The 24534-nt window shown below is 34.6% G+C and overlaps 1 protein-coding gene across 2 annotated transcripts in view; it reads right to left on the bottom strand.

The window, feature by feature from the left end:
- The window catches only part of PNPT1 (polyribonucleotide nucleotidyltransferase 1), a 43141-nt gene that overhangs the window by 1117 nt on the left and 17490 nt on the right, over positions 1–24534 (bottom strand). For both annotated transcript variants that reach the window (XM_043917974.1, XM_043917975.1), the window contains exons 12-27: positions 21401–21497; positions 20828–20930; positions 16316–16386; positions 14317–14353; positions 12338–12404; positions 12160–12249; positions 10897–10950; positions 6292–6398; positions 5758–5829; positions 5610–5673; positions 5208–5291; positions 4790–4873; positions 3948–4054; positions 3802–3857; positions 2070–2148; positions 504–551 (exon numbers count right to left, since the gene is read on the bottom strand). In XM_043917974.1, the coding sequence (XP_043773909.1) occupies positions 504–551; positions 2070–2148; positions 3802–3857; positions 3948–4054; positions 4790–4873; positions 5208–5291; positions 5610–5673; positions 5758–5829; positions 6292–6398; positions 10897–10950; positions 12160–12249; positions 12338–12404; positions 14317–14353; positions 16316–16386; positions 20828–20930; positions 21401–21497 (1220 nt within the window). The remainder of the gene's footprint in view (positions 1–503; positions 552–2069; positions 2149–3801; positions 3858–3947; positions 4055–4789; positions 4874–5207; positions 5292–5609; positions 5674–5757; positions 5830–6291; positions 6399–10896; positions 10951–12159; positions 12250–12337; positions 12405–14316; positions 14354–16315; positions 16387–20827; positions 20931–21400; positions 21498–24534) is intronic.

Below are 24534 nucleotides of genomic sequence, written 5' to 3'. Positions count from 1 at the left end.
AAAAAAAAAAAAACAAAAAAACCCGAAAAACAGACTGGCAACCACTTCTTTCATCTATTCATAAGGACTATTACAAAGGTCAATTTTGTTATCAAAATTCCAGAACTGACATCATGGCTTTCATCAAACTTAAAAACTTTCAGCCTCAACCAGTATACACCGAAGCAATTCAAGTCTTAACTCCTCAAAGTTACTTATCATGTTTCTCATGTCCTGTCTCTGAATCACTGATTCTACATATCCATCACTGAGTTGCTCATGTATTTTTAAAAGCTTTAAAGGGGGACTATTGTCCTAACTAACCTGTAAGCTCTTTGAGGGTAAGAATTGTATCTAAATCCCTAATGAGTCTGTTTTAAGGAAGAAGTTAAAAAAGAAGACAGCATATAAATAACATAAACCACAAATGTAGATTTGATTCTTTCAGCTTATTTGATTAAACAAATAATTGAAACTTAAAGTATAATTTACAACTTTAAGGCTAAAAGGATGAATACAAGTACCTGAATTTCTTGGCCAACTTCTAATCCTAAAGCACTGGGATGTTTAATCTGAAAGACAACATGTTAATCTATTAGTTGTCATGCATAACTACCTACTATCTATGGTAGTACACATTTTTTTCCAAGTGGAAAATAGCTTTATTGGTTTAATCTATGAATCTAGGGGCAAGGTATATAAATATTTGGTCTATTATTTTTTCAATTTTTCTCTAGGTTTAAAAATTTTCAAAATAAAATGCTGAGGAAAAATAAATTGCAGTCTTACAATGATTATATATTCATGTACTCTTATCTTTTCAGAACAATGTCCTATATGTGATGGGACTCGTAGGTCCAAAGGTACTTGTACCTTTACTAGACACTCCAAAAATTTGCCCTAATTTACATTCCTGTAAGTCCATTTTTATCTTTACACTCTGATGTACACTGGGAATTTTCAACTATCTGAAAAGCTGAAAAATGGGAACTTGGCTTTACTTGCATTTAAAAAAATTGCTATTGACACTGAATATCTTGGTCAGCTTAAAAAACAATTTTTCCATGTTCTTTGCTCATTTTTCCTATTGATACTCATCTTTCTTACTGGTCTATACAAACCCTCAATATATGAAGCCTCTGTCATATGTTAAAGTGTTTTTTTCCCCTTAAATTGTTGCTTGTCTTTCAAACTTACTATAATTTTGCCAAAATTTTAAAAAATGATGGGGTCAAATGTTATCACTTTATTTACATTTTTGGCTTTGATATCATGCTGAAAAAGACTCTTCCAGTTCCAAGATTAATAAAATATCTGTATTTTCATCTAGTGTTCTGCCTCAACCCTTACCCTTCCGGATGTCCAGATTTTCTTTTTCTGCCCTCACTGCCTTAAACATTTTTTTCTTTTTTTACATTTAACTCCTTGATCCAAATAGGACTTTGGTATAAAAAGAGGAAAGATCTTGTTTTATGAAAACAGGCTATTCCAATATGATTTATTGAATAATCTTTGTTTCTCAACTAAAAATGCAACTTTTAGTATGTATTATATTCTTATGCACATCACTGGGTTTATTTCTGATTTTTGATGTCCATTTCTGGGCCAGTAATCCATTGTTTTATCCTGTATTGCTTTATATAATATTTTAATATTTGGTAAAACACCTATTATTTCTCTGCCCCATAGTATTCTCGAGTGGTTTCATATTCTTAAGTCTTCCAAATATAGAACTATAATAAAGATTAAGGACATCCTAAGAATTATCTTTCCATGACTGGCTAGTCAGGAAAATTGGGAAAACAGGGCTATAGCTAGATGTTTTTAGAAATTGCTATGTGTTAACTCTAGAACTGTTCCACCTCAAAACATTCAAGAATGTTTCTATTCATAGCATCATCGAAGGAGAAACATTATCTGGTAAACAGTGTAAACCCTTTTGTCAAGCAGTATTTCTGTCTTGTTTGTTTTGTCTTTGTATTTAGTCTAGTAGTGGACAAAGTGTACAGTCCTTATCAACCTAGGTAATTTCACTATGGTTATTTTAAGGCAGTTAAAAAAATAATCAAATCTGCCTTTCTTGTTTTTACCTTTCGTTGATCAAGTTGTGTGTTGTGGAGTAGTACTGCAGTCATATTTGGATAGAGTTTAACCATTACTCCAGTGTCTCTATAGTAAGGAAATAAGCCTGATTAGAATAATAAGGAACTTTATTATCTACAGATAATTAAACTGTGGTTATGTTTTCACAGGAGAACAAAGTAAAAAAACACATAAAAACCACTCTCTAGTACATGTTTTTTATAACTATAAAAAGTATGATTATCTAAGTGGGATACTTATTTTTCTAACAGAAAATACATATTGTATTTAAATACTTAACGGATCAAAGGACAGAGAAAAGATAAAGGAAAAATAGGTAGGGAAAAGCTTTTGGAATATATATTCTTTTATATTTCTCTTCATAATATTTTCCAAAAGCTTTTGAATGGCCTTAAATATTTTAAAGTAAGTGTAGAATTATCAGCAACCTGTTAAGTAGTGATTTAAGGAAGTGAAGTGAAGCGAGTCAAAGTTGCTCAGTCGTGTCTGACTCTTTCCGACCCCATGGACTATATAGTCCATGGAATTCTCCAGGCCAGAATACTGGAGTAGCCTTTCCCTTCTCCAGGGGATCTTCCCAATCCAGGGATTGAGCCCAGGTCTCCCACATTGCAGGCAAATTCTTTACCAGCTGAACCACAAGGGAAGCCCAAGAATACTGGAGTGGGTGGCCTATGCCTTCTCCAGTGGATCTTCCCAGCCCAGGAATTCAACTGGGGTCTCCTGCATTGCAGGCGGATTCTTTACCAACTGAGCTATCAGGGAAGCCCAAATTTAAGGAAGCGGGTTAGATAAAATGGGATACCTATTTTATTAAAAAAGATATCTTTTTTCCTTTACCCTACTAAAATAAGCCAGCAATTTCTTAGTTTTCACTTGTGATATTAAACAAACTATTCCACTGTCTTTTATAATTCATTTCAATTAGTTCAAACATTATGTTGTATTTGATAATTTCTTTTTTCTTTTTCTTATTAAGTAAATTTTCTTTCTTTTGGTGGGGAGGTGGGAGGGAGGGGATGTGGGATCATAGTTGCCTGACCAGGGATCGAACCCACACCCCCTGCAGTGAAAGCCTGTGGTCTTAACCACTGGACCACAAGGGAAGTCCCAAAAAGGTAATTTTCTGCTTCAGAAAATTCAGTCTTTTTAGCTTAAAAAAATGAGTTGAGGTTGAAACTGGCATTTAAAAAATTGTACTACTTAGGCATTTAATACTAACTTTAATTTACCATGGATTTTTTTTTTTGGCATCAATTTTTGTTTTTTGACCATGTACCGTGGCATTCAGGATCTTAGTTCCCCAACCAGGGATCGAACCCATGCCCCCTGCAGTGGAAGCATATAATCTTAACCACTTGACCACTAGGGAAGTCCCCCTTTAAAACAAGTCAACAAGAAACTACCAAAAAGAAAAAAAGTACAAAGAGAAAGGAAATATGTTTAATGGAAGATTAAAAGAGTGGGAACTTTGGTTAAAGAAAGCAATTCAGTCAGAAAAATCTATTAGTATAATAATCATCACAGAACCATGTTCATGAGAATCTACAAACTGGTGTAGAAAATAAATTTTATCTTAAGAATAATGATTATATGGTAATTGACACATAATCTAAACACCTTATACTTGCAAAATAAATAATGCAAATGTGAAGTTAATATGAGGTTATAATATAAAATCTTACACAAAAAGTAGCACAGCATTTTAGTTGATATTACCTGATTTCAGTTATTGTGGCGGTGTACACTGCTCCAAATTCTAATTGCTGCTCTTGCTGTAAGTACAAAATAAACCATAAGATTCATAAAGAAAACAGTAACAAAAGGTAGAAAAAAAAAGTAACTATCAAAAGCTCAATACTTACATCATCTTTGCAGATATCAGTAATGAAGTCTCTTGCTTCATGCATGGCACTAGGTGTTGGTGCAAAGATAGAAAATGTTTCTTCATCTACCTGGCTGATAGTGACTCCTTTTAAAAAGATAATTTATTACATATTGAAGTTAACTTGCTCATTCCAGTGGAGAAAAGACTTAACACTGTGCCAGGCCCTGGGGATACAATAGTGAACCAGTGTCCCTACTTTCTTGGTGGGAGAAAACATTTAAGTTCTAATTTTGGTTCTGTGCTTTTAATTCCTCACCATTTCTTCTTTTTCCCTCTTTTTAGAGTGGTCGTCGGATGGATGAGGGATGAAATCATGTCATTTCTCAATCTTGAGAACTGCCTAAGGTTACTTGACTTCTTATGCTCCTTCTATAACCTCAAAGCTGGTAAGTGACTAGGTATCCCAAAACATTGATTCCAGAAAAAAAAGCAAAGTAAAGCATACTACTTCTACACATATTCTCTAAAGAAATAAAAGAGTCTAAATAAATAAGACTAAGTGAAAAATAGAACTCATAATAAGAAAAATTAAAGAAAACTCTTCTAACGTAAAAAGTAGTTTTTCTAAATGTCTGATTTTTAAATGTTGAGGAACGGATTAATTCTAAGTCACCCTTCTTGAATATAATTAAAGATGATCGTTTACTAATTAAGAGGCATACACAGAAATAAAGACATGTCAATGTTACATCCTTTTCTCATCTCATTGAAATGTCAACGTTACATTTCTCAAACATATTTTTGGAGAAACACAGTAGAGATGTAATGGCAAACCTATATGACCTAAATAAAAAATCCCAAACATCATACAACTCTTACCTGTTTCAGCCTGAAGTTTTTTTAAATGATATCCACCTGGTCCAACAAATTTTGCTCGTTTTGATAACGGAACCTGAACAGTTTCTGAAACGCAGCATAGACAAAAATAGAAATAATTCACATTCATTCATTCATGAATATATATATATGTATGTATTTATGAACCTAGAAATGTACTGGTCAGTCAAGACTTGGATAAGACACACGTAGAAATATTTTAGTATGAAACAGAAAAACAGTTTACTATGTGACTAAAAAAGTTCTTATGTTTCAGATTATCCCCTCAAATTTAAAGTATTTTAACTATAAAAGCATTTAAATTGTTTTGTTTTGTGTATGAATTAAAAAAGTTTTACATAGTAGTGTACTTCCATATAATAATGTTTACCTTATCAAATCAATAATTCTAATGTATTACCTACAACAGGTCCATTTTCTTTTCTAGATGCTCGAGGTTTTGAAATAGTTTTGTTCATTATCTGTAATATCTCCTTTTTTGCCACTAGAAGAAATAAAAACATAATAATCAAAGTTCTTTGCATCTCAATTACCTTAAAAATTCTATTTGTATTCCCCTCTCCATAAATCCTATCTTGGGGAGTCAATTTGTAAAAATTGAATTTTCACTGGTCATCCACTTTGGTGATAGTCATGTACCTAGTAACTTAATACTTCTTGACTTAGGTTATTACGTTAAATTTCATTTTCTAAAGCAGTATTTTAGAATAAGCCTATTTTAAATAATACACCTAATGGGAATTATAATTCACATTTAACACATAGTGATGAAAGAAGAATCAGGCATACTGGCTTGGTGTACCTGAGGCTTGCTGAATGGCTTCCATTACAATTTTTATTGGTATTCCAGGTAATTTGATGTCAGCCTAATATGGAAAAGTCAAAAAATTATATAAATATTGATTTCTGATATAATTAAGTATTTAAAAATAAAATAGGTTCTAAAATACCTGCAATGCAGTTATTCCTTTAGAAGTGCCAGCTATTTTGAAATCCATGTCACCATGGTAATCTTCAATCCCCTTAAACAATTTAAAAAATTAAGATATAGTAATAGTTTTAAACAAAAGTGAAATTCACCCATAGTCACTGTAGAGGAATTTTTAAAAATAGCTTTATAAGTAAACTATGCCCTTTAGAACATATATATTTCACATATTAATAAAATAAACTCATGTATTAAATACAAAAAAATATGGTGTTTTAAGTTACATATATTTCATCAGAAAATCAGTTTATTTTTAGATAATGTCCCATAAATGTATAAGGACTAATTTATAATCATCCTAAAGTGAGCTAATATGAATACTCATACTGTAATATTTGTTTTTAACTCACATCCTATAAAATCCAAGGCAGATATGCAGGAGGAAAGAACGAACACAGACTTCTATTTTTCTAGCACTAGCATTCTTCTAAGCACTTTGTTTACAAAGTGTGTATAATCTTCACCATTAAACATTTGAAAATGTGAATATACTTGCCAGAATATCTGTCAGCAAACGATAGTCTTCTATTTCACCTTTGTCAGGATTGTTTTTGGTGACCAATCCTATTGCCACACCTGCCACAGCAGATGAAATTGGAACTCCTGTAATTGAGAAAAAGAACTTGTGTACAATGTGTATGTACCAGCCGAACATAGGTTATTCATCGTTCTGTTGACCTTTATTTTAATATAACTGGATGGTGTTCTATATTGACAATTGTCCGACTCTTTGCGACCCTATGGACTATACAGTTCATGGAATTCTTCAGGCCAGAATACTGAGTGGGTACCCTTTCCCTTCTCCAGGGGATCTTCCCAACCCAGGGATCAAACCCAGGTCTCCCACATTGCAGGCAGATCCTTTACCAGCTGAGCTGCCATGGAAGCCTTAGTAAATCATCTGCCTGCCTCATTTCTTCTTAAATATATAATAAAAGTCCTTTAACATAATTCTTTGTTCTCAACAAAAACTTCTCTAATAATGGCAAACTTAACTTTTAAACTAATCCATTTCTTTGTGCTTTGCTTTTGGAGCTTTCTTTTTCTTTTGGAAAAATAATCATGTATTTGATAAATCTTTTTAGCCTGAGTCCTTCAGTCCACTTCCCCATGACAGCACCATTAGGTTTTGTGGATCCTCCCAAAAATTATACCCAAGGAATCTAAATGTGAGTCTAATCTTTTCTTTATCTTATTCTTTCGAATAGCTGCAGAGCACTCCCTGTATGTGTTTATAAGAAGTGGGGTTACTGAGTTGAAGCGGGTGTGGATTTACATTTCTTACAATGTCAAACTGTCTTCCACAGTTTGTAGTAGTTTATACTTTTACCAGCAGTATATGATGCTCCCTGCTACTCTACATTCTTGTTAATTTTTGTTAAATCTTTTGACCTTTGCCATCTGAATGATAAAGATGGTAACTTACTCTTTTTAACTTGATTTCTGTTTTTATGAGTGAAGTTGAACTTTTAAAAAATGTTTTTAAACCATTTATATTTCTTTTTCTGTGAACTGGCTCTTCATGGCCTTCAGCCATTTTCTTACATGGTTAGTCTTTTGTTACTGATTTGTAAGAGTTTTTAATATGGACAGATCTTTGTTAAATATATAGTCTGTTACAGTAAATAAAATACAAATATGAAATACATGATAAAATATTATTTTCTAGTCTGTTGATTTTCTTGTGTTTTTTTCCTGTATAGGATTTTCTATGTAATCATAGTTCCTGGATTTTGCTTAGAAAGGTTCTTTTTTTTTAAAATTTTTTTTGGCTACACTTCATGGCTTGTGGGATCTTAGTTCCCCAACCAGGGGTTGAATCCAGGCCACTGTAGTGAAAGCACTGAGTGGCCACTGGATGGCCAGGGAATTCCCTAGAAAGGCTTAATTTTTTTCTGTCCAAGAGTTTCATAAAATCTTAATTTTTTAAAAGGAAATTTAAAGTTTTGATCACTTGAAACTTATTTGGCATAAAGGAATGCGGTAGGGACCTCATTTCATATTCTTTATGCCCACAGTTTTAACTATCACCTATAATGTTGATGACTTAAAATCTATCCCTCCTACCTAGTTCTCTCTGATAAACCTAGATCTGTACAACCCATATGCCTGCTGGATATCGCCAGCTAAATGTCCCTAATATATCTTAAATATGTAAATAAATAGAAAAATTTAAATTTCAAAATTTAATCACCCTTGATAAATCCCTTTTCTCCTGCATTCCCTGTCTTGATTGAAAGCAATGACATATTAGAATCAACACTTCCTTTCTCTCTTCCTTCATCTTAATCAAGTCACAAAAATCTGATTAGAGGTTCATCCTCTAAATATTTTTTGTAGAAAATCTGTCCTTTCCTCCAAATACTGAAATATCCATTGCTACTTCTTTAGTCCAAGTCCACACTATTTCTTCCCCTGGCAAGAGTTTCCCTGTCCAGTTTTCAGATTTTTAGCGCCCCTACCCCTACCCCAGCTCCTATTCTCTCCCATGTCATCGCCTAGGTCTATCATGTAAGCTAGGAATAACTACCCCCCCAAAGAATAGCAGATTCACATCATGCTACTTTTCTCTATAAAATCCTTCAAGTTCCCCATTACTTGCTTTCAGGAATTTTTTATGTAAGTTCTGTGGTCAAAAAAATTTGGGAAATATCCTGTTCCTAGAGATTCAATATTCATATTAACCTATTTAAGCTTATTTAAACCATATTAAACAAACTTGTTTAATCCCATGTAAACATATTTTTTTCCATAGTATATAATAATCAACATCCTGTGGTACTCTTTTTCACGGAATACTAAGTTGGGAAAATTTCAAACTCCTTAGTATAATAATGATCTTTGAAATATGGTCCCAGTGTATTACATCATCACACCTTTCAAATATATTTCAGAAACACACTATACTGTTTCATAACTTTGCACATGCTCCTTTCACATGAAAGATGGGCCTTATTGCTAATATGCCTGGTCAACAACCATTCAACCTTTAAATTCAAATGAAATGTAGCTGTCTCTATGAAGCCAATTATGTTCAACCTAGTTCTTCATCCATATTGTACATATTTGTGCCTTGTACATATTTGTATTATCTCTTTGATTTGTTAGTATCTTTATGTTTTTGTTCCTGTAAACTTCTAAAAAACTGGGTACCCCTGTAGAGTCTGATGTAAGACACTGCAAGCACTCATATATTTGAATTGAATACCATTTGTTGGCTCTTCCCACAGAATCTGACATTCATTCTTGTCAATTTCTTTTTCTATTTGGCTCCTTATTTTTTAATGTTAACTTTTTTTTAAGAGATCAAAACTGTCATTTAACACATTAGTCACATACTACTTTTTATCAGTATCTTTTTTATTGGCAGACCAGTGTTCTTAGTCAATTCAATGACATTTTTAGTCAGTTTTTAAGGACAAGGTTTAGGATGGAGCATCTTCAAGCTCCACTTCAGAACTCTCTCCAACCTACTGATCAGATTCTAGTCCCGGCTGCTCACCCTTCAAGTAGTTATAAATGGTATACTTATCACCCATTATCAATTTCTGCATCCTTTTCTGCCAAGGTCACAAACTGCTGAGCTGAGCTCTAGATACACTGTACAAGCAGCATCCTCCCTCTGCTCTATGGCATGGCTTACCTGGAGTGACTCTCCTCTACCTCCTTGCTATAATACTTATACACTAGGGTCACTGTCAAGTTCACGGTTATTACACTTCACAGGAAATACATATATCTTTCAAAAGTAAGAATTCTTTGTTTCTTTGGTATACTAACCTCCATGATTTCTCTAATACTGCCAAACTGGTTCAGTTATCTTATCCTGAAATTCTCATTACTTAGGATGAGTTTCTGTCTAGACCTGAAGATCTGAATTCATTTAGAGCAGATAAAGACTCTCTTGTGATCTTTTATCTGTCAGTTCACCTTTTTCAGGATGTGTTCTGTGTTTTCCAATATGAGACTGTAAGAGTAATGAATGCAAGCTGCATGAGACAGAGAATTTCTTTTGTTCACCACCAAGTCCCAAGAGTTTAGATCAGTGCTTGGCACAGAGTTAGCATATAATAAAAATTTGTTGAATTAATATATGAAGGTGAAAACAGAAATGGTATTTTAACCAGCTACCTTAAATATCAGGTTATGTTTTCCTTCCACTGAACAGAACTAGAAAAGTGTCTTTAACTGCTTTTAGCTTTTTTTACTTTGCCTTGTTTTAAGGTTTTTAGATAATAGTATCATGGTGGGTCAGTGGTAAAGAATCCGCCTGTCAATGCAGGAGACGTGGGGTCAATCCCTGGGTCGGGAAGATCCCCTGAGAAGGAAATGGCAATCCACTCCAGTATTCTTGCTGGGAAAATTCCATGGACAGAGGAGCGTGGTGGGCTACATACGATTCATGGGGTTGCAGAGTCGGACATGACTGACTGATTGAACACACATTATACATTTCTACCATTCTTTCATTTCATTCTTCATTATATCATCCTTTCTTTCTTTCTCCTTTTCTGTACTGTAAATGTGAGAACTTATAGGGAACTCTGTGTGTGGCCTCTTTGATTTAGGTTCCTCTTCTCTTTCTTTTTAAATAGCATCACTGGTAACTGGCAGATACTGTTTTCAGAGTCTCTTAACATGCTACCTCTTTCCTTTTTGGTGTTTCAGATCCAGAGATTATACTGAACCACTTGCAGTCTTCCTTCCTAAAGTTCTGTGTACTCTTCTATGAGTGGCGTTCTTCCCAGGGTTTGCTTAAAACGAGAAAGATTACATAAATCATTTTCCTTTATGGGTCCTAATACTTGTGCTTGCTAAGCCAACCTTCCTTAGTGAATGGTATCAAGTGCAGAGCTCTCAAAAGCCCAAGGGGTCACCAAATAAATAATTTCAATTTATTACTTTTAGCCAAGAATAAGAATTTCAGCAGATATCTGTAGTTGAAACTGTGCTTTTTAATTATCTTTATTCTGGCCTGCTTTGGTAATCTGACTTCTTCAAGTCTTGCTAAAATACAGTTTTAAAAAATCCTATATTTTATTACTGATTAAGTCTATTTATATAAATAAGCTTTGGTAGTTTTGAGACATAATTCTTTTACCTGCATCCATTAATGCTAAACTTCCACCACATGCAGATGCCATAGAAGATGATCCTATAAAAACAAAGGAAAATACTTGCTTTAATATGGATTTTTGTTAAATGTAGAAAATTGCTACTGTTAGTTATTTCCTTACAATTACTCATTTATAATTTAAATATTCAATATTCTTTCCTTCCTTCTTTTTAAAAGCACTTAAGGCAAGCTCTCCTAAACCACAGACTACAGAGCTGCACAGATAGTGTGACAGCCATTAACAACGTGTGGCTAAATTTAAATTATCTGAAATAAATTCAGTCCCTTAGCTGATTTTAGCACAGCACAGATAGAGAATTTCTGTCACCACAGAAAGTTCTATTGGACAGCAGTACTAGAGATTCTGTTTCTAGGAAACTACCAGAAAAACCAGCATGCCTCTTTTGTTGCTTAACTAGGAGGCAGTTAAAAATACAGGGCTCTAGCTCTCTCACTGGGCCATAAGCTATAGCCTAATCACACCCAGTAAAGAACTGGAAGTCCTAGTTTAAATTTTGAGCTTTGGTATTTTTTACAAAATATCTATAACCATCTGATCTAGGTAGGCTACATGTTTGAGAATCCTGTGCCCTTTCTGCCTTTAATGATTATGCTACCTTCCCTTCACCTGCGACCGAGTTTCAATTTAAATTTGACTGTTGGGAATTTCCAGGCAGTACTCAGTGGTTAGGACTCTGTGCTCTCACTGCCAAGGGCCTAGGTTAAATCCCTGGCTGGGGATCTAGAAGAACTAAAATCCCACAAGCTGCATGGCATGGCAAAAAAGAAAAAAAAAAAAGATAATTTCTTTTGAAAAAATAAAAAAATAAATTTGGCTTTTTAAACCCAGCCTTTCTCTGTAATATATTCTTTTTTTTTGTAATATATTCTTATATCTGTGATACATGACAAGTGTCCCCTGCTTAACGGTTCACTATGTTTTCCTCCCTTCCTCTTTCCAAGCTGGCCTTGCTCTATGGTTTGTTTATAAAAATAAGGAAGCAAATAACCAAAACTGGATCTACTGTAAAAGAGATACAAAGATAAACATTTTTTTTTATATTATATTGTTTTCAAAGCATATCATTAGGTAAGAACAGAGATTCAGACAAGTATATGATTAAACATATTTTTCTCTTGCAGTGGTTTTGGGTACTAATAAACATAATGAAACATTACTTATGAAAAGTTAAAACTCTAACAGGGAGTCCATTCTTTTTCAATAGGAAAAATATTTCAAAACCATACCATTTGACTCTAGTACTTCCGATGTGACTCTTATGGTGAAAGGAAAATCTTTAGGAATAACAGGATACAGAGCTCTCTCAGCAAGAGCACCTAAATCAGAACAGAAAATAATGAGCCAAAAAAAAAATAAGTTAAGTCTCTTTAGTAAAATCATGTACATACAGAGATTTGTACTTACCATGCCCAAGTTCTCTTCTATTTACACCAGTAACTTTGCCAATTTCATTAGTTGCATAGGGAGGAAACTTAAAAAAACAAACAAAAAGCACTTGACATGGAAAGATATCCCATATATATAAATAAGTTACAAATATAAATAGAATCCCATATTTGTTAAAAAAAAACGAAAAAAGTACACTCATACACACAGAAAATGTCTGGACCCTAAGACATATACCAAATTGCTAAAAGTAGCTATTTCTAGTGTTTATATGACCTGGGGTAGGAAATGGATGGTTATGAGGATTTACAACTCAAACTTCTGTAATATTTAAATTGTTAACAAAATACTATATTTTTATAATACAAGAAATATACATTAAAAAATGCACATTAAGGAAACAGATCTTTTCCAATAAGGGTATTACTTTAGCCAAGAGTTGCAAACTATTTTATTTGATTGATATACTGTCTTAAAAGAATGTAAACTAGATGTAGTTATTTAAAAAACTGAAAAATTCCTGTAAAAATCTGGAATTCCACTTACTTTAACTAAATATTTTTTAAAAAGAGAGATGGAACATGAATCTGATAAAGCCTCTAGATCTAGTGGTCAATTTGCAGGAGACAGACCACTGAACTGTATACCATGAGTGCCATCAGCCCCCAGGCTGTGGGGAATACTACAGGTCAGATGGCTCTGGGAGTTCAACAGAAAGACTGTAAAGAAAAGAATATGATGGAGGAGAGACCTATAGATTAAAAGAGACTTAAAGAATATCAAATTAAAAAAAAAAAGGATGAGACTACACTGTTGTATTTAGGGATGTGTGACAGAAACCCAAGGAAGTGATTACTATTAATATAAAACTTAGAATAGTAGTTACTTTTAGGGAAAGAAGGTTTTTAAGACTGGGATGAAAAACATGGAAGGACTGACTGGACACCTTCTATTCTATGACTTTGGTGGTAGTTACAAGGATGTCTGTCTTATGAAAACTCATTAAGTCATCCTTTGTTTTATATGGTTTTCAGTACCTGTATTTTATGATAAAAAGATTAAAAAAAGAAAATGAAATAAAATAGCAATACAGCCCCTATCTTTCTCCTGCCTCTGCCCTCACCTCTTTTCCCAATTATCAGCTAGAGCTGTATTTTATGCAGGTGCCCTTTTTAAAGACTTTATAAAGATTTTTTTTAAAGACTGCCATGTGCTCTTCAGTTCTTGACCTAAGATTTGCCTTTTCAATTATAATTCCTCTCTGGCTTCTCTAGCATCTGTATATATTCCAAACAGGATATTAGGGATTTAAAACCTGTGAGAATCTCCAGGTTTAGATATTCTCTAGCATATATTTTCTACATGAAATATTCTCTATTAGCTATAGCAGATTCAACAAAATTGAATGCTGGGATTCTGGGCAGCCAGCAACAGCCACTCAGAAGGCCTGCTGCTGCACACTAGTCTCCCAAACTGTGTGCTTCAAATACTAGTATTAGAGTGCTATATGGTTGTGTCATGGCTGGTCCCTTAGAAAAGCTAATCAAAAACTCATTGCATGTACTGATGTCATACATAAAATAATTTAACATTAAATACCTCAGTTCTTTTGCTGCTAAGCAAATGAGTAAAAATATGAACATTTAAATGAACTAAAGGGAGATGGTGATTTGCCAGGTGAAGTATTTGAAAAGCCCCACTTGTTGGACATACATGTGAACAGTTACAACTCTTTCTTGACTAATACAATATTGTCTACTATACTTTAGCCTTTATGTATTGACTAAGAACAGGATGTTGTTGGTTGGAAAGGTATTACTTGTCTCTCTACTCTCTAAATCCCTCTATAAGCATTAAAATAAGTGCCCAAACCTTAACAGATATATGATAAAACTGGCATAGTAAAATGTTAATGGCAGGAACCTAGGTAGTGGATATAAAGGTTATCTACTGTAAAAATCTTTCAAAATAAAACACTGGGGAAAAATTCACCTTACCTCATAGTGCAGCATGAAATTTTTATCTTTTATCCCACTACAAACAAAAAGCATAATATTAAAGACATCATGCAGATATAAATTTATTCAATAAACAATGAAAAAAGATGTAAGTGAATTAAAAAAAACAACTGGTTATTAAGGAGAATTGGTCTGAAATTAAATACCAGAAGAATTAGAAGGATGAATGTCAGAGACAGTTGTGTTGCCCGCCCCCCCGCCCCCCCCACCAGGGTCAGGGCTTTTGAATGAATTCTACACAGATTAAGAAAACAATTTTGCTTCAAATAAAGACTTAGATATCCAGACTTAAAATACTAAGACAACAGACACATTTTAAAGCATTAATAACTAGTGAGAATCCTAAATGTTATATATATATCATTTAAATCTCAGTTATGATCTTCTAAGACAAACGTGAAATGAAAATCAATAACTGAAATGACAGAACAATCAGAGGATCTGACAGGCAAAGATTTTTTTCAGGGTTTGAAAAGATTGCGAAGAGAACTGTTACTGAATGTACAACATTGGGGAGAATAAAGATGAGAAGAAAAAATTCCTGGAAGCAGGAAACCAAATTTTAATTGTGGGAAAGACAGGCATACACAGGTTCTTGGCACAAGCAGTGTTCCCTTTGAGTGGGATTACAAAAGGCACTTCTCTGTACAGAGGATTTAGAAAGTCTTAAGCCAGGGCTGGATCTGCACAACCATAAATTACAGCCTTTTGGAAAGAAACTTGAAAACAAGACACCTCCAGAAGATTAAAGGAATCATAGATTTAGGGGGCTATAGAGGAGCCTAGGGATCATTAGCCAAGTACCTGCACTTCATAAGGTGAGAAGACAAAAGACCAGCATAGATGTGTGATATGTACCACCTCACTTACAGAGGTTATAGACCTGGGACTAGAACGTAGAGAGGTACCCTGGCCAAACCCAGTACACACACTTATGAAGCTGTGTTGCCTCCTAGAAGAAGGGAGTCAGCATGAAGAACAGCAGGGCAACCAAGTTTTGGCCTAGGTGGGAATTTAAAATACAGAAGTTTAAGAGCTCCCCTGCCACAGAGAATCATGATTATGATGAACATTCAAGTCTTATACATACAGCTGCATTGTTATTTTTATTAGGTACATGAAAAATAATTAGTGAAGCTGTCTTAAAGATGAGCATCCCTGGTGGCTCAGTGGTAAAAAAAAAAATCTGCCTGCCAAGGCAGGAGACACAAAGACATATGTATTTGATCCCTGGGTCAAGAAGATCCCCTGGAGAAGGAAACAGCAACCTACTCCAATATTCTTGCCTGGGAAATCCCATGGACAAAGGAGCCTAGTGGGCTACAGTTCATGGGATCACCAAAGAGTTGGACACGACATGGTGACTAAGCAACAACAATCTTGAAGGTACTAGGGATTATCTTCATCAGTTGGGAAGCAGAAAATGGGAGGTAGTCCTTTGGTCATTTGAGACCCTTAACAAAGGAAAGGGAAGCAACCCTGTTAGGCACTGAGGAAAATTTGTGGCTGTGAGTTCAGAACTCTGCTGCAGAAATGTTGGTGAGGACTGTAATATAGATTCTGATCATATAAAATTGATCAACATGATTTTACTGCTGACTTTTTAGGAACAGAGGAGGAGAACCAAGTGTTTTTTAAAACATAAGTTCAAATGTACCTTAGAATTAGATAAGTTTTTTTAATTTAACAACTTCCAGATTCTTTTTGGGAACTGGGATTCTTACTTATTGTTAATAGAAAAATCTATCCAGAGTAATGATTCTAGAGATAAGAGAATAAACTAAATGTACCCATGCTAGAGAATTAAATATTTTGTTTGAATAAGTAAGTTAGGAGACAAATATAGCACAAAAAACCCCTTGCAATCACTTATGTAATAAACAGAAAAATTAAGTATAGAGATACGGTTTTAAGAAATAATGGTAATATGCCACATGAATTATATATTGTAACATCATAACCAGGAAACATAACTTACTTTATAGCTGTTATAATTCGGTCTGACTTAAAATTAGATTCTAATGAATCAAATGTAACAGTACAAAGCACCTAAAAAAGAAAAAATGAAATTCTTCAGGCTTTAATTTACTAACAACAAAGATGAAAACGAAAAACATGTGAAAAACTCATTTAGCTTTTAAAGAAATAAGTACATTCTATTCAAAGCTTGCCAAGGTACAATAAACATTTATTCAAGGTACAGTAAACATCAGAAATTATATAATTTACATATAAACATTATATGTAAATCTAAAAAATCCAGATGTCTCATATCACACAGACTACATACGAAAGGTATTAGGAGTGCTGGGGGAGGAGGACAAGAAGAAGAGTATTTATAAACCTGCCCATAAAGGAATCCTCAAAAGTTCAGCCAATAAAACTAACTTCCTGCTTAAAACTGGAAAAAAGAAAAAAAAAGCCAATCTAAGAAGACTGAAGGGATATAATATAATCCAGAGACCCTACACTGTATCATTCACAACATCCAGGATACAATCTATAAGAAAAGAGAAAATAGGGGCCCATTCTTAAAAGAAAAGACAATGAATAGAGACAGATCCTGAGTGGATTCAGATGTTGGATTAAAAGACAAAAGATTTTCAATAGCTACTATAATTATATTCAAGGACATAAAAAAGAACCAATAGAAATTCTAGAACTGAAAAATAAGATAATGCAAGAGTCAGTGAATATGAACAAGGATTAGAAGAAACTGCCCAACTTATAGAACAAAAAGCGGGGAAAAAACAACACAACCTCCAGGACATATGGGACAATATCAAAAGGCCTAAACATATGTACTGGCAATCCCAGAATGAGAGAAAAGTGAGAATGAGATAGAAAAAATATTTGAAGAAATTACAGCTGAAATTTCTCAAGTTTGATGAAAGATTCAAATTTACAGGTTTAAAGCTCAGGAAACTCTTAGTAGGATAAATAAAAGAAAACCACACTTGTCCCAGTCATGCTGCTGAAAACCAAAGACAAGGAAAACCTTGAAAGCACCCAGACAAAACAATAAATTACAGGGACAATGATAAATGAATGAATCCTGACTTCTCATCAGAAAAAGGAAAACAAAGAGGAACAGGCCATTTCTTTGAGTGCTAAAAGATATCAACCCAGAATCTATATTCTGGCAAAAAGATTCTTTGTAAAAAGATAAAGACATTTTCAGATAAATGAAAAATAGGAATTTGTTATCATATGATCCAAAGGACAATACTAAAGGAAGTCTTGTCAGATTGAAGGAAAGTAACACCAAAAAGAAACCTGGGTCTTCAGGAAGAAATAAAACCCATCAGAAATGTCAAATATGTGGGTCAATATAAAAGTCTATCTTTTTTTTCTTTAAATACATAATTGTTTAACAATTGTTTAAATTGTTATTAACAATTGTTTAAAATAACAATTATGTATACATAATTGTTTAACAATTGTGTATATTTATTTAAAGAAAAAAAAAGATAGACTTTTATATTGACCCACATATTTGACATTTCTGATGGGTTTTATTTCTTCCTGAAGATCCAATGGGGGAAAAAAAAACATAATTGTTTAAAATAAAGGTCATAATGTTGCCTTGTAGAGATGTAACACACGTAGATATAACTCCTGAAGTAAATACAGCATAAAGGATAGAATAAGGGGCAAATATACCTAAATGGTAGCACTTTACTCATTTTGTGTGAAGTGGGAAAAATAAACTGTAAAAAGACTATGAAAAGTTAAGGATGCATACCATATTCTCTAATAGTAACCATATAAAATAATATAGAAGTGTAGCTAAAAAGCAAATACACAAATTAAAATGGAGATCTTAAAAAATATTAAATTAATCCAAAAAGAACGCAGAAGGAATAGAAAAAAAAAAGAGAGGCTTGACAAAAAACAAATAATAAAATGACAGACTAAATTCAATTAATAATTAAACTGAACATTAATGAACAAAACACTCCAGTTAAAAGGCAAAGATTGTCAGAATGGTTAACAAAAGTATACAAAATATCTTAATGGAGCTATTTATTTTAACTTTTGGGAATTCCCTAGTGGTCCAGTGGATAGGACACCACACTCTCATAGCGAGGGCTCAGGTTCAATCCGTGGTTGGGGAACTAAGATCCTGCAAGCGACTTTGCATGGCCAAAAAAATAAAAATAATAAACTTTTACTAAAAGGCATAAAAGAAAACACAAATCAAAGAAGACAGATTATATTTATTGAAAGACTGATTGAAATTGTAAAAATATCATTTTTTACTCATTCCATAAAGTCAGTGCAAAGCCAATCTAAATCACTGATTTAAATGAAGGAACAAAGGTACCAGAATAGCTAAGACGATTTTGGGAGGGAGGGAAGGAAGAATAAAAAGGGAAGTTTTGTCCCTCAGGTATTAAAATATATCTCCCAACTATAATAATTAAAGCAGTTTGACACTGGCCCAGGGAACTCACAAACAATGGAACAGAGTGTATAGTTCAAAAATGTACATTTTCAATATGATAAGGTGACTACAAATTAATGGGGAAAAATGAATTTTTAGTAAACACTGTTGCAAAACTGACTCATTCTGGAGGGTTTTTACCTCACCCCATGTATAGGAATAAACTCCAAGGCAGATATAGCTAAAACTAGAAAGTTAATAGTAGGTGCATAATTCTATGCCTTTGGAGTAAGGATTTCTTAAAGAAGATCTCAAAACTAAAGATTTTAGGCTCACTGTAGACATATATAGGCATGTCTCATTTTACTGTACTTCACTGTACTGTGTTTAACTTTTTAATTATTTGCCAATAATGATTTTTTTAAAAGCAGGCTGAAGGTTTGTGGCAAACCTGTGTCAAGCAGGTACATCAGCACCACTTTTCCTACAGCATTTACTCCCTTCTTATCTTGGTGTCACATTGTAGTTAATGCTTAAAATTTTCAAAACCTCCACCAGCAAAAAGATTATGACTTGTTGAAGGCTCAGATGATGGTTAGTGTTTTTTTAGCAGTATTTTTAAATTAAGGTTTGTACAGTTATTTAAGACATATGCTATCATACTATGTACTACAGACTACAGATAGTTTAAAATGTAAGTTTCATACGTGCTGGGAAACCAAAAAATTTGTGTGATTTGCTTTGCTGTGATATTTATCATGCTGGTTTGAAGCTGAACTTGCAGTATATCCAAGGTATGCCTCTAGTAGACTACCACAAATAAAGCTAGAAGGCTTATGGCAAAGAAGGAGATGATACATACAAATTGTGGTTGCTGAAAAGGATTCATATTTAAAACACATAAGAATTCACTAAAAAATAGCATGAAAAATAGCATGAAAAAGACAGTAAACCATATTAAAAAAAAAAAAGAAAAAAAAATTGGTCAAAGGATATAAGCAGATAATTCATGAAAGAGCAAACCTAAACTAGGGCTACCACTTTGTTGAACTCTATCTATAGTGTTGAGACAATATCTATAGGAGTGCCCTGGAGGTATGCACCCCACAGGGTATGGTTTATACAGTTACCATGTTAATTGGCTATCATATAAAGAGAGATTCATTCATTCCTCATTAGGAAATACAAATGAAAGCAATGACATACCACTTTGTACCCATTACGTGGGCAGAATTAGTGATTTACATAATTAAAGCATTTTACCATACATGAAACATGCATACAAATATATGTTAAATATAAGAGGACAGGTGCCTATGTAAAGGAAAAGAACAGGACTGAGGTTCAGGTTAAATGGAAAAAACAAGTGAGAGCCTCGAATAGACCAACAGTGACAGTATCATAAACTGAGGAGTATGAGTGACTTGGGACTTCCCTGGTGGTCCAGTGGTTAAGACTCCACACTGCCAATGAAGGGGACAGGGGCTCAATCCCTGGTCAGGGAATTAAGATCCTACATGCCACGTGGTACAGCCAAAAAAATGCTGGGCTTCCCTCTTAGCTCAGTTGGTAAAGAATCTGCCTGCAGTGCAAGAGACCTGGGTCGGGAAGATCCCCTGGAGAAGGAAATGGCAACCCACTCCAGTATTCTTGCCTGGAGAATCCCATGGACAGAGGAGCCTGGCAGACTACAGTCCATGGGGTCGCAAGAGTTTGACATGACTGAGCAACTAAAGAGAAAGAGAGATGAGTGACCGACTTAGTGACTAAAGAGAGAGATGAGTGACTTAATTTCGTATACCTAAGATTAAAAGAAAAATGTAATAAAACTACCAGATAATTCTAGAAATGCAACTAATTTGCAGTGATGAAAGTTGCCTAAGGAAAGGGAGGGGAGCAGGAACAAGAGACCAGACAGCAACAAGGAAATTCTTTGGGGCAACTGATATGTTCATTATCTTTAAACATATTTTTAAAAAATCAGATCTTATTCTGAATAGATAATATATTCCATATGATAAAAACCTACATAAATGTACTTCTATTAAGACTAACTAAACAATCATGTATTAGCAAATAATTGTAGCTTTTTACATACATTACCTGTGTCTGTCCCCTCTGAAATAATGACGATCCGTGAAGAATCTTAAACATATCTACCTCACAATTTATATTCCTAAGTGAAGTCAAATCTCGACCGTCACACCTATAGTAATAAAGGAAATACTTATTTACAGCAGTGTTGTAAGTCAGAAAAATCACATATTATCTCTTGATCACTACCACAACATTCTCTACTTGAACTGCATATCATAACCACCTGCATAAGTTTAAAAAGTAATATAGATAGCTGGCCCCATCCTAAGTCCCACTGAATTAGAATCTCAGGGGTTATGACCCATACCCTTGTTAAAAAGCTCTACAGGTAATTCTGACATGCAGTCATGGCTTTGAAGCAATGCTCTACACATGAAGCCTACAGAGAGACAGTCAAAACATATCGACAGAATCCACACACTTGTCCACAGCTATCTAATGACTTCCTGTTATTTGAAGGAAAAAATCCTAGTTTCTAGCTTTCAGCTAGTTGTCCCTTTCAAGGAAATTTGCAGAGAGTACGTGCTTCAATTCCATCAAAAAAGGATATGTTAAAAAAAAAAAAAAGGATATGTTTACCTTTTGTACTCATTCAAAATAATACTTCTAAAAACATCCTTTGTAGCAACATTGAAGGATTCTATTATTTCATAGGAATCAACCTCTGGAAATTTTTCTGTAGAAGAAAGACAAACCAAAACAAAGATGTTCTCTTTTTGGAAGATAAAATTTCTCTTTAAGTTCACAGTGTCAAATCAATTAACTATGGAATAGAGCCAAAGGAGCTGACTGAACATTAGTCCTCTAAGCAAAAGTTTTTAAGTAGGAGAGACACAACTATTATACCTCAAATGTACCATTAATGGGAACCTAGTTTGCTCTTGAGAAACCTATATGCAGGTGAGGAAGCAACAGTTAGAACTGGACATGGAACAACAGACTGGTTCCAAATAGGAAAAGGAGTACGTCAAGGCTGTATATTGTCACCCTGCTTATTTAACTTATATGCAGAGTACATCATGAGAAACGCTGGGCTGGATGAAGCACAAGCTGGAATCAAGACTGCCGGGAGAAATATCAATAACCTCACATATCCAGATGATACCACCCTATGGGAGAAAGTGAAGAGGAACTAAAAAGTCTCTTGATGAAAGTGAAAGAGGAGAGTGAAAAAGTTGGCTTAAAGCTCAACATTCAGAAAACTAAGATCATGGCATCTGGTCCCATCACTTCATGGCAAATAGATGGGGAGACAGTGGAAACAGTGTCAGACTTTATTTTCTTGTGCTCCAAAATCACTGCAGATGGTGATTGCAGCCATGAAATTAAAAGACACTTACTCCTTGGAAGGAAAGTTATGACCAACCTAGACAGCATATTAAAAAGCAGAGACATTACTTTGCCAACAAAGGTCCATCTAGTCAAGGCTATGGTTTTTCCAGTGGTCATGTATGGATGTGAGAGTTGGACTGTGAAGAAAGCTGAGCACCGAAAAATTGATTTTTTTGAACCGTGGTGCTGGAGAAGACTCTTGAGAGTCCCTTGGACTGCAAGGAGATCCAACCAGTCTATCCTAAAGGAGATCAGTCCTGGGTGTTCACTGGAAGGACTGATGCTGAAGCTAAAACTCCAATACTTTGGCCACCTGATGAGAAGAGTTGACTCACTGGAAAAGACCCTGATGCTGGGAGGGACTGGGGGCAGGAGGAGAAGGGGATGACAGAAGATGAGATGGCTGGATGGCATCACTGACTTGATGGGCATGGGTTTGGGTAGACTCCGGGAGTTGGTGATGGACAGGGAGGCCTGGCATGCTGCGATTCATGGGGTCGCAAAGAGTTGGACATGACTTAGCGACTGAACTGAACTGAGTTTGCTTTCTACCAGAACAGTAGTGCTTTAAAATCAACTATTTCATTGTTATCTGACATATCCAGCCAACCATTTTATGAGAAGTTTTAAGTGATATTTTTAAGAGTAGTCTCCTTCACTGTTTTGCCTTAGGAACTTTTATTTTAGTCCACAAATAGAGGAATAATTTTCTTTATACATTACAAATCCTCACTGACTAGTTTTTGTTTTTTGTTTAATAGATTTTCGTTTATTTCTTTATTTTTGGCTGTGCTTGGTCTTTGTTGCTGCATGAGCTTTCCTCCAGTTGTGGCGAGCAGGACCTACTCTTTAGTTGCTACTCTTTAGTTGTGGTGGTTTCTCTTGTTGTGAAGCATGGGCTCTAGGGAGTGAGTGCTTCAGCAGTTGTGGCTCCTGAGCTCTAGAGCACAGGCTCAACAGTTGTGGTGCATGGGCCTAGTTGCTTCACAGTATGTGGGATCTTCCCCGATCAGGGGTCGAACCCATGTGCCCTGCACTGGCAGGCAGATTCTTTTATCAGTGAGGAAAGCCCCCTGCTGACTAGTTTTTAGTTACCATTTATCAAGTTCTTTCATAACCCAGGTATTTTACATGTTTTTATTTAAATACCTTTCATCTCTATAGGAATCTGTGAGATAAATGCTATTATTGTTATCTCTGTCTTACAGAAGAAAAAACAGGCCTGAAGAGAAGCAAGTTGCCAGAGATCACCCAGGTAGTAACTGACAGCTGTGACCTGAATAAAGATGTCTGCCTAGGCTTATGCTTTTAAATGTTAAGCTACTTTATCTATTATCTTAATAGTTAATTCATGCCAAGTTCTAAGCACTGTTCTCTTAAGCATTTGGTTTATTAAACATAACTTGAAAGTGGCCAGAACATAAGAAATGGCCACAGAGAGATATATATTGTGTCTTTTTCAGACAGGAATAATTTTTAATATTAATTTTTATACTTTAACTAGGTTGCATTTAGAAAAATTAGTAACAAAACATTTAAAATATTATCCTATGAACCCAGATAGTCATGAAGGTATTTGACTCTGTATTATTATTACTAATTTTCTTTTTTTAGTGGAGTGGGTTGCCATGCCCTCCTCCACGGGATCTTCCTGACCCAGGAATTGAACCCACATCTCTTATGTCTTCTACTTTGGCAGGCAGGTTCTTTACCACCAGCGCCACCTGGGAAGCCCCACGACTATATATTATTAAAATCACTTTCTTTTTAAATAAGGCAGCTGGTGTTATACAACTTCTACTCATTTTTTTTTTGGCATCCTCCCCCTCCCCAACTTTTTATTTTGTATTGGGGTATAGCTGGATAGCAATGTTGTGATGGTTTCAGGTGAACAGTGAAGGGACTCAGCTATGTGTACATGTATCCATTCTCCCCCAAACTCCCCTCCAATCCAGGCTGCCACATAACACTGAGCTGAGTTCCATGTGCTATTCAGTAGGTCCTTGTTGGTTATCCATTTTAAATACAGCAGTGTGTACATGTCCAAACCAAACTTCCTAACTATCCTTTCCCTCCTTCCTTCCCCCCTGGCAACCATTCTCTAAGTCTGTGAGTCTCTTTCTGTTTTACAAATAAGTTCATTTGTATCATTTCTTTTCAGATTCCACATATAAGGAATGTCATATGTTATTTCTCCTTCTCTATCTGACTGACTTCTAATCCTTAATAGGATGAAATACACTGAGAAAAAACCACTTTTTCAATGGCAATTACAGATATAGATAATGGATATAGGTAATTATAGAAATACATAATGGCCTTAATATTGATGCTAGCAGCAAAATTTTTGTCTTGAGATATGCAGGTAAGAGGATATTTGT

Source organism: Cervus elaphus, chromosome 11 (genome assembly GCF_910594005.1).
Source record: "Cervus elaphus chromosome 11, mCerEla1.1, whole genome shotgun sequence".
Lineage (NCBI taxonomy): Eukaryota > Metazoa > Chordata > Mammalia > Artiodactyla > Cervidae > Cervus > Cervus elaphus.
This window is presented reverse-complemented; position numbering and strand designations above follow the sequence as displayed.